General features: G+C 39.2%; 1 protein-coding gene across 1 annotated transcript; it reads right to left on the bottom strand.

The window, feature by feature from the left end:
• Nucleotides 1-1,903: 1,903 nt before the first annotated feature.
• LOC306896802 (zinc finger protein ZXDC) lies at nucleotides 1,904-9,213 on the bottom strand. Its single transcript, XM_079461072.1, has 9 exons — nucleotides 7,398-9,213; nucleotides 7,161-7,313; nucleotides 6,999-7,077; nucleotides 6,139-6,269; nucleotides 5,509-5,679; nucleotides 4,534-5,420; nucleotides 4,170-4,424; nucleotides 3,865-3,966; nucleotides 1,904-2,470 (listed from the first exon to the last, which is right to left on the bottom strand). The coding sequence occupies exons 1-9, from the start codon at nucleotides 9,169-9,171 to the stop codon at nucleotides 2,384-2,386; spliced, it is 3,639 nt and encodes a 1,212-aa protein (XP_079317198.1). The 5' UTR covers nucleotides 9,172-9,213; the 3' UTR covers nucleotides 1,904-2,383.
• Between the last annotated feature and the right edge of the window lie 1,898 nt (nucleotides 9,214-11,111).

Genomic DNA, 11,111 nt, shown 5'->3' with positions numbered 1-11,111 from the left:
ATTATATAGAAGTGTAAATACATCAAAGGATGTCAATAGGAATTTCTGTGTAAATGTTAGGGAAAAATAAGTTGTTACATAAAAAAATGCCATTCAGATAATCTGGAATGTGCTTATCTTTATTGTGGATAGGATTTGATTTAGTTATTTGACATGAGTTGCACCAGCAATAAGACAGATCTGTGTTATCAACATTGCCGGCAACAGGTTAAGTTATATCATTGAGGACTAGGAAAATATGAAAAGGAAAATTAGAAAAAATATAATTTCATATAATGCTCAATACGGCTGATTCATCACGGCTGATTGTTTTAAATAAAATGTTTAAAAATGGGAAAAAGAGGTATTGTGACTATTTCATCAGAATCACAGGCTTTTATTTGAGAGATTTTGATGTCACCAGCACAGATATGCTTTATGGTTAATAAATGGATCATGTTGACATTGTCAAGGGTTTCAGTTCAGTTGTTTCAGTGTAAAGTGTATTTAACATGTTAAGATTTGATTTGAATGAAGATTTACTTACTTTATGAACTGCGAGTTGTATCAACAAAAATTAAATTACAATAAAACTAAACTGGGAAGCAATTTCATTACACTGGAGACTGATTCACGAGCAAGCTGATTTTTAAATAAACATGTCGAATCAGTTTTTACTAATCTGAGTCTGTTCTTAATCACTGAATGATAATTTATACTTGATCCTCGTAGCTTGATGGCGCATACAACTGGCGTCACGGAAGGTTACTTATAATGAATTTGAGTGAATATTGTCAGTTACTTGTATAAAAACTGTTGTTTAAGCTCATTGTTTGAAATGCTGAAATTCACATTCCTTCTGTGAATCACTGTCTGTACGGTTGGCTTTGTAACAACAATGAATAACCTTAAAAATAATGAGAAAAGCACAACAAATATACATAAATTCTATACATTAATTTTTTTACTATTATAGGTATATTATTATTATATTTATATATATTTTTTATGTCAACCTCTATACAGTATCACCAAAAATTCTCAATTCAGTGGACTACCAGTAAAATTTGGGACCAAATTCTTTAACACCAGCTACAAAGCATTGCTTGGTAATTGGTTGCCCCTAAACTGGCGTTATCTAATTGTTTGTTGACAGCTATTCAAACTAATTCACGAGATGGATACAATCTCTTCTAACAGATGGATGTCCAAAACCAGCGAAATATCAACTGATCTGAGGAAAAGGTATAGTCAAATTCTGCAAGGATGCATCAGAACTATAGCGAATAAACTGTGATAATGTGAGAAATTATTAGGTGTCTGAATAATGTTTTTAATGAATAATGCCATCTACCATCTATCTATCTACATGCCCATCATCTACCCCCTGTATATCTATTAATCCATCTATCTACCAAACAATCTACCTCTACATCTATCATACACCTAGCTATCTCTTATAGACTCTTATAGTCTACCTGTCCGTCTGTTCTCTACCATCTGTTTGTCTACCTTTTACATTATTATAGATAATGCATTAACAGGTTGAACACTTGGAATTAAAGTTTTGCTACAGTTTTGCTTGACTATCTTAATCCAGGGAATGCGTTTTAATTTAGCAATTTAGAGCGTTTAGATCCATTTAAATAACACATTAAAAGTAGTTTAGAAACTGAAAAATCGAATTGATATTATTGAATTTATATTTTCATTTTGCACCTAATGTTGCACATAAAGGTGACTCCATGGAGAAAATAATGTGTTTATAAAACAATTGTTTGAGTGACTTAAATGTTCATGATTGTAAAGCCTTTGCAGTAACATTGCATATTTTAAAACATCACAAATGTTTGCAGCAATAATTATGTGTGTGTAATACATCAGTCATCATCATAAAAAAGACGACACCACAAACTGTAGACATAGATCTGATTTCAATGTAAAATTTTATTAACTTGTTCCAAAGTAAACCAAACCTAATAAATACGTATCAATATCATGATTTTATAAAAGAAAAGTAGAATAAACCTTGCTTTTACACATATGAACCATAGCATCACACTTTACAAAATCATACAAAAATAGACACTGAAACGTCAGAATTTGCTCCATAGCTGTCAATCAAGATTTAAGGCAAATGTTAATGAACACTGTCATTTTTTATTGGTATCTACAAAAGCAGAAGGGATATAAATATGACCCGGGCCAGGCTGGAACCTGGGGCTTCCATCAGCACATCATCTCAACAATTCAGCATCCATACATAGCACTGCTCTGTTGACTTAAGGTAAATAAATATTCACCATCAGTCTAATCAGGGTGACTAAAGATAAATACAGTTAAAGACCATAGTCAGTTGCTTGTAGGAGGGGTCACAGATGATTGTTGAGAAACACTTCTATTGTTACTCCAAATCTTGTAGGTTGATGGTGCTGCCAGTGAACTGAGAGTTATCAGAGCCATTTTCATCTTCAGTCAAAGCTGTGGGTTCCTGTAAGTAAACACATCTAATACATAAAAATGGTTTAGAACTTTCTTTTCACATTTGAAACATATTACATATAGCATAGTACACAACTCTAGCTCCCAACAAGCAGTCATGTACAGATAAGAGAACAAGGATGGCGGCACACCCGCTGAATCTCATTGGTTCTCATATCAGGGTTGTGGAATCGAGTTTCATGGCTTAGAGTAGACTCGACTTAAAAGACGACTTGTTACTTGACTTAAGCCCAATTCTTACAGACTAAAGCCCAATTTTCATTTACACTTCTGCGTAGTTGTCCAGGTCAACAGGCAATGACCACTAGGCGTCAGTGGCCACGTGTGTTACTTGTGTAACCAAGAGAAGAGCCGAAGAAGAATCGGCTCATTTGAGAAGCATTAGAAGTGGTAGCGGTCACTTTTGTTGCAGCTTGAGATGTTAAATACAGAAGAACAAATAATTTAGATAATTCATTCAGAAAATGTGTTTTGACTTGAGGGAGGGATTCAAACAGATCAAATTGCCTGCGGTCCGCGTTGAGTTGATGCGTAGTTGCATTTCTGGAGAGGTGCGTGTGAGGTTATGGCGTAGGGTACGCGGGTCCGACGCAGAAGTAAAAATTGGGCATTAGACACCAATGACTCGTGACTTGACACTATGACTCAGCATAGTGAAAAAGTTGTGATCGTGATCAGCTGTTCTCTGGAGCAGATCACACAGGTAAGAATTGTGGGGTGTTTGGCACTGTGCCAGCTAAAGACTCGCCCACTATCCGGTGAGCACTTGTCAGCGTTTTAAACCACATGTTTATTTCATATTTCTGACAACTAGTAGTGCTAGTAAACTGTTAATAATATATTTAAAACATTTTAACTTCTTTGGAGGCAGCAATTATGAACCTTTCAACCTTAACTTTAGGACTATTAATCTCAAACGAGTCACTTTTCTTGTTAAGTAATTGTATTTTGATTTAAGAATGTTTAGATATTTTTACAACAAAACAAGACTGTGGTACAGTCAGCTCAGCTGCTGATTAGCTGCGCACTGCACTCTCCCAAAGCTCATAAAGACACGTGCTTCACGAGGCACTGCAGACACGAGAGACGGGTGCGAACGTTGAAACCCGCCCGTCTATCGCGTTTACATAAAAACGGTGGGAGAGTAGTGCTGCGGGATGGAAAATCACTTTGTCCAATGGACGGGCCGGTCACCGTTCACACATACATTGTACAGTTATTAGAGTGTTCTGTAATGAAAACAGGTCAGACCAAAACTTAATGTGCTTAAGTATATTGATCACAGTTTAAGTAGGTTAATAAACACAAGAAAGCTTGAGCACATTCTAGTCACTGAAACGAATCATTTTGTGATGCAATGGCTATGAGTAATCCACTATGAACCTGTAAGATGTTGACTGGCAGATCTACGGTGAGCTGAGAGTGCGAACATGAGGTCTGGGAAGTCAGCTGGAATGCCAAGGCTCCATCAGCGGCAGGGTCATCCTGAAACAAAAACACACAAATCAATAAACTGAACTGGTGTCTGAATTGCATCAGTTAACAATTTGACTGACTTAGGAAGGAATAGCTGATCTTGTGGAAGATTTGTGCAAATTTGCCAGTGCCCATAATTGAACCCAAGACTATTCTTTTGTAAAAAGGCTCAAAAATGACACCAAGCACACAAATGCCTTCCATCTTCTCACCTGCAGCAGCTGAATCTGGACAAATTGCGCACCAGACACCGGATCCCGTATGGGTATGTCACCATTTCCTGTAACTGTTCCCTCTCTAAAATGAGCACTTGAAGTGGTAGGCAGAGCAGAGCTGGTGCTCTTGGCGATTTTCGTCTTTCTTTGGCCAGTCTGTGACGTACATGTGGAAGAATCTGGGGCTTTCTGTTTCCTCCTCTTGGCAAGCTGAATGGCCCTGTAGTCTGTGCGTGCTGATCCACTGCTCTCCTAATACCACAACAATAATCACACTTAAATTCATTTTCACACTTCCAGGTCACTAAATTGGTAAAGAACTAAAAACGCAAAAAGTAACTTAGTTCCTACAATAACTAACCATAACAGGACAGAGGGTGACAGAAGACATCTCTGTGGTCTTTTGCCCACTGTACGATCCATTTTGGCTGGGGAACACAAACTGACACATCCCCTTAGTACCTTCTGATTGGGCCATGACCTCGACCCTGTTCAACAAAGGGCCGCCTGCCGTCTCGCTGCCTGCTAGGTCAGCCTTGGTATGAAGAGAAAGCAACTCTGGTACCTGTGTCCCTGCCAGAGCCATCGAAGAGAGAGAAGAGGCAAGAGGGGTAGAAAAAGAAGGTACAAGAGAAGAATTGAGCGCCGGAGGGAGAGCCGATGTCAAGGAGGAAAGCGACTGAGTGAGTGAAGAAGAGAGAGATGGAGCTAGAGATGATGGTGATTCTGCAGTCAAGGCATTGCAGGACCTCAGAGCGTGGAGTTGTTCTGATGATGAAGTACTTTGGATAGCCAGAGCTGGCAGGGTTCCCAGCTCTTCAGGGTTGACCGTTTGTACATCATCCAAATGCAACATTGCATGGGGCAAAACCCCTCCACCTCCCCCAGTGGCCAATCCTGCATCTAATACATGTACCCCCATATCTTGCCCAGTTGCTAAAATCAGGGGATCCACAGTCTTTGCACCAGTAACAGCTGGTCCAACTGAGGCTGAATCTATTGTCAGGATTCCAGTGTTGATCAGAGACATGTCCATGGAGAAGGAGGTGGGCCCGGAGTTGTTTCCAGGCCCAACAGATATAGCTGTGGTTGCTGGACATGCAGGGACACTGGAGAAGAGCGAGGACAAGTCCAGACTGCTAAGTTCTGCTCCTGCGGGGCCTGGAGAGGCACTGACCATCTGTGAAGTGCTCGTAAGCTCACTGCTGGGGGTGAGAGTCGCAGCGCTGTCCAACTGATTCAAAACATCTGAGGGAAGAGATGAAGTTAAAAATCAACGTTACCAAAGGTCAAGATTTTAACCCTAAACATTGCTCCACAGTACTGCTGTGTATACCTGGACTAAGACTGTGGTGTTTAAGCATGTGCGTCTTGAGGCTGCTGCGTGACGAAAAGTGTTTGGTGCACCCGGACACAGGACAGCGACTCCTCAAAGTCACTCCATCCTGCCTGTGCTTCTTAGAATGAATGTAGAGACTACTGCGTGCTGAAAATTTAGCATCACAACCTGTACATTAACAAAGAAAACACGATGACTTTAATTCAAAGGTGGTGTTGTGGAGAAAAACAGACCATGGTTTTATCAAGAAAATGTTGTAGCAGTGACAGGAAAACCCAGAATACGATCGCAAATTAATTTAAGTTATGACTGTTTCTTCTGTGATTTACAACTAACATCTTTAAACATCTCAAAATGTGTTTAGAGGTTTCAAATGATGCTTAAAGATATGCTAGTAGACCACTTGGAATGGATTTTTTGTTTTTATGCATCAATGCAGTAATCATTAGGGGTGGGAGAAAAAAATCGAGTCACATATTAATCGCGATTCAGTCTAATAGATCGATTCTGAATCGAATCGTGACCCTAAGAATCTATTCTGAATCCAAGCATAATAGTGTGATAAAGTAACACACTATCAATTACAGCATTCTAGTTGTTGAGGAAATCGATATCCAAGATGCTGACCTTCTACAGGGCATTCAAATGGCTTGGTGCCAAGGTGTGTAATACTGTGGCCTTTCAGGTGTTCAGCCCGTGTGAAGGATTTCCCACAGCCTTCCTCTGGACATGCAAATCGCCTGTCGTCATTGTGCTTCCTGAAAAACAGTTGGATAGAAACCTCTTAAATAAAAATTCTGCCTTCATTAACTCATCCCTTAAATTATTCCAAATCTGTATAAATGTATTTGTTCTGAAGAACACAGAGAAAGATATTTGGAAGAAACTTTTGTAACCAAACAGTTCTTGGCCACCATCGACTACCATAGAATGGAAAGTTCTATTTTCTAGAATGTAGACCTTCCGTATATTTAAGTTATATTTATTTACCAGCTTTTCACAAGGACTTAAACTTAACGATTTACAATCTATAATGTAATAGCGATTTATTTACATAAGCTTTTGGTCAGCACTTCCATTTTTTCTCGCTACAGATTTACGTTGGAAAAACATGAGGCGCATGTCAAGCAAGAGAGGGCTGAGGATTTCTCTGCCCTGCTTAAAGTTCCTTACATGTCTAACATATCTTCCCGAAAAAATGTGTTGAGTAATTCAGAACACATTTCCGATTTAACAACCTTGCTAGATACAGTTTATATACAGTTCTATATTTCTGTGGATGAATATTTTGGAGGGGCACTGCCCCACCTGCCCATACATACGAGTCGCAGAAGTGCAAACATACGAGTGCTCCAACTTTTTGGATGCAAACATTCTTCAACACCTGTATTGCGTTCAGTAGAACAAAGCTTTTTATTAAGGTTTGGAATAACTTGAGGGTGTATACATTTTGGGGTGAACTTTCGCTTTAATCATCTGCTTCTAACCTTTTGTGCCGGAGTAGTTTTGACATGCTGGTGAAGGTCCACCCACAGGAATCAGAATCGCAAACAAAAGGTCTCTCTCCTAAATAAACACAAAATCACATGAGAATAAAGTAAATAGGTGTCACGTGACTTTATATCGGGTCTCAAGATGTGTTTTTGTACCTGTGTGACTACGTAGATGTATTTTAAGGCGACAGGCCTTGTCATATCTCTTATCACAGCCAGGATATGTGCAGGAAAACTGTCCCATTTCTCTGAAGTGGGTTCTGTTGTGGGAGAACAGGGCGCTGAAGGTGATGAAAGTCTTCTCACATCCTGAGAGGGTATTAAAACAGACATGTAATATTGCGTTACTTTCAGCTTATTCTGTTACTGATAGCAAACCCCATTCAAACTCACCTGGGAATTCACACTTATGTGGCCTCTCGGGTTCAAAGTGTGTCCTCTGATGATTAGCGAGCCTTGTGGCGGTACGAAACCTCTCGCTACATACTTCACAGGCAAATGCATTTTCCTGATCGTGTCCTTTCACATGAGCTTTAAGATTGTAGACCGTAGTGAAAGAGCGACCACAATTTAACCATTCGCATTTAAAAGGCCGCACTTTGTCGTGAGACTGCAGGTGCCGTTTGAGTTTGTAAGACGTTGTGAAGGACCACCCACAACCCTCCAGTGTGCACTTAAAGGGACGCTGGTCATCTGTGTGCAAGACTAAGTGAATTTTGAGGCTTTGCCGGGTGTCAAAAGTGCTAGAGCAACCCGGTTGGGGACATTGATATTTTACAACTGAACCTTTCTTGGCCAAACTTGTTGCAGCTAAAAGGTTTATAGGCTGTAGCTCTCCTTCAGATGTAACCGTTTTGCTTTGTGTATTCTGACATATAATACTTCCATGATCTATCGTGCAAACTGTTCTTTCCTCTTGCTTGACTGATGGATAAGAGTCAAGAGTAACACCTATTTCAGACAGCAAACAGTCATCAGCTAAAGCCAACTCTAAATCACTGCTGACCGGTCCGGCTTTCGGATCAAAGTGCTGACCGGAGACAACATTGCTGATTTTACCGATGGATTTACTTCCCCCGTCGTAGTTGAGCAGCACAAGGTCCTCGTTGTCTTTCATCCCCAAATGCTCTTTCAGGCTTAGAATTTTATCCTCCTTGTATGCGAAGCCTTCAGGTGGGGCGGCTAGGGTCAATATTCCATTTTCAATAGTTACAATAATGCTTTGATTGTTGATCATGATTGTCCCAGAATACGTTTCATGCACCGGTTCTGAAGTACCGTCAGGAGCATTGTCCCCATTTCTGCTGGGCTCCTGACCTGTCAAATTGATGAAATCCATTTCAGTTGCGTCAGTGGCAACCCTGTTCTCTGGTACAAAAGTAGTGCCAGTTATTTCTGCAGGTGATGCGGTTTGATCGCTCTCAGATTCCTCTGATAATATCTGATATTGATTCTCTGATTCAAGACATGCCCTTACAGTTTGGTTTATTCTTTCAGACTCGTTACTGCTATCGCTGGACGAATTTGATGACGTTTTGGTCACGCTCTCGTCTGTATCTGATAGAAACTCGAACGCCTTTGATTTAGACATGGAAAAGCCATTCTCTTCTACTTTACAAGGCAAGGTCACCGCACGCCCCTTATTGTCGATTTCTTTATGCAGTATGTTGAAAACTGCGTAGAGTTCTTCCAAGTTCTTGCTAGACGATGAACCGGTTTTGTTAATAGTCCTCTCTGGACTGTGGCTTTGTTCACAGCTCTCCGGGTCTAGGAGGGGATGCGCCATTTGCAGATCGCCGTCCTCATGTTCAACGACCCTCTCGAAGTCTGAGGGTAGTAGTTCTAGTTCGTTAAACGCCTTCTGTTTGTTCGCAATCACGTCACTGAGCTCGGCATCTGCTGATTGAAAATCACCTTTCTTTCCGCGGCTGTTTTGAACAGACAGACTGCCATTTTCCATCAACTGAAGCGGAGATGACCTGGCCCGGTTGTTGTTGGCGTCGCTTTCCAAGCCGATCGATTCGGAGAGATCTGAGATCGCATTTTCAGTTTGACGTGCGCGAGCAAAAGTCTCTGAAGCTGTTCCCTGTTGAGAAAATAACGCGCGAAGCGGGGCGCCATGTTGGTAGTTAGTGTTTTGGCTGTCAGTAAGCCCCTGGATTTCCATCTTTGTGTCCCTGTAGCAGCAGTACAATAATGCCCGCCCATCACGTATGAGTGCCTGTTCCTGATAGGCCGGTATAACATTACGTCTACTCAAGTACATTTTTAAGTTCAGGGATGTTTATCACTCTCGTGACTCGTTGTCCAGTTCACTAACTTACTGTACATTTATACTATGATTAAGTTGTGTAGTTTTTGTAATGATCGTTACTCTTCATTCATACATTAAATATCCGAAACGCCACACATTGAAAATACATTTCCGGGTTTTTCAGGCAAATGTCATTTCACATACAACAACTCTTTAGAACATATAAACGTTCAGAGAATCTATTTATTACAAACATATTGAACCATTTGTTTATAAAAAAGGAAAATAAACATTTGTAGGATTTCTATGAATTGAAATGCACACCCGAAACACTAGCAAATGGAGAAGGGATGGATATGGTTAAAATAGTTATTATATATAATTATTTTAATTTTCATATGCCAAATTATGAGGAAATAATGTACCGTTATCCTGGCACTAGTCTGACTATGGAAAATCTTCCAAAACTTTTAGACCTCACATGGGTATTCGAAACACCAAATGTTGACATCTGTGCTATCAGTATAGTAAAAACCTTTACTTTTAATCTTTTCGTGGTAATATCTACATTTGCATGGAATAGTTGCAGTTACACATACAAAGACACGGGAAATATAGACTTCTTGAGATATATACCGTAAAATGCAGACTATTGTAATTTTGTTGTTATTTTGATAGGGATTCTTCACAGCACTGTCTGTTTTAATCACTGTTTATCAACATATATTATTTATACAGATTATTGTTACCATTAGTAGTGGTAGGCTAAAATAAGTATTTTAGTTCTATATCCGCTAGGAGGCAGCAACTCATCACAAACCCGATTGAGCCAATTAGCGGCACACCAAGGACACTGTTAAGAAAATTAATGTGTTATGGATGTGACAAAAAAGGACGCACGTTGTTTTGAGGGACGACATACGTTGTATAATTTCTGTCAATGAATATTTACAAATTAAAAACAATAATACCCAACAAAATGGTAAAGAGATGGCTCTTCATACCACAAAATACGGACTGATGGATGGGACAATTCAGGTATGAAAAATTTGCTAAATATTGCGAAATTAATTAAAGAAAGCTTAAAATACTTTTAAATACTCAAGAGATACTTAATGCATACTTAAAACACCAAATGTAGTATCTCACCCACTATGGTGGAAACCTTTAGTTAAAACGTTTGGTAAAAACTTTTCATCTTATAAGATTGAAATTTGCATGGCATTGCCCACAGACATTTCCACAGTGGACGGTTGTGCTGAGAAAATTATCGTCAACGTGTTACAAACTTTGTGGTGATTTTGCCCTTATCTTAAATTCTGACATATTTAGGGGAATGTTCCTTGTGAGTTCCAGCTGCTGAAGTAAGTTTGAAATCACATTATCAGTCTTTAACTTTGATATGTAGGCCTAACTTAATTTAGAATGCTTCAATAGGCTTTACTTACAGGAGTAGTTCACCTTCAAAATGAAAATGAATTTACATTCCCTCTTGTCATTTCAATCCTGTATGACTTTCTGTCTTCTGCAGAACACAAAAGATATTTAGAAAATTGTTGGTAACAGACAGGCATTCTTCAAAATGCCTTCTTTTGTGTTCTGCGGAAGAAGAAGTCATAAAGGTTTGAATGACAAGAGGGTGAGTATGACAGAATTTACATTTTGAAGGTGAACTCTCCTTTACTATTAAATTTGCTGTAAAATTGCTGAGATCAAATAGTTTAGTCATTATTTACTCACCTATGTTTCGTTTAAATATTTGTTTCTTGTTGGTTTTAAAACAAAAATTTTGTATGGTACCTGGTTATAAATTAAAACAAATGCTTAAAAAAAGAATAAAATGCAACTTCCAT

This window comes from Barbatula barbatula (genome assembly GCF_947034865.1).
Source record: "Barbatula barbatula genome assembly, chromosome: 7".
NCBI lineage: Eukaryota > Metazoa > Chordata > Actinopteri > Cypriniformes > Nemacheilidae > Barbatula > Barbatula barbatula.
Note: the sequence above shows the minus strand (reverse complement) of the source record. Positions and strands in the feature narration are given on the sequence as shown.

What these genes read in the sequence shown, in the direction of transcription:
- LOC306896802 (XM_079461072.1), bottom strand. Translation starts at nt 9,171, where the DNA reads ATGGAAATCCAGGGGCTTACTGACAGCCAAAACACTAACTACCAACAT. An exon ending in ATTTGAATGCCCTGTAGAAG is followed by an intron (nt 5,680 to 6,138) that starts GTCAGCATCTTG and finishes GTTAATGTACAG; the next exon opens with GTTGTGATGCTAAATTTTCA. An exon ending in TCACCCTCTGTCCTGTTATG is followed by an intron (nt 4,425 to 4,533) that starts GTTAGTTATTGT and finishes TTGTGGTATTAG; the next exon opens with GAGAGCAGTGGATCAGCACG.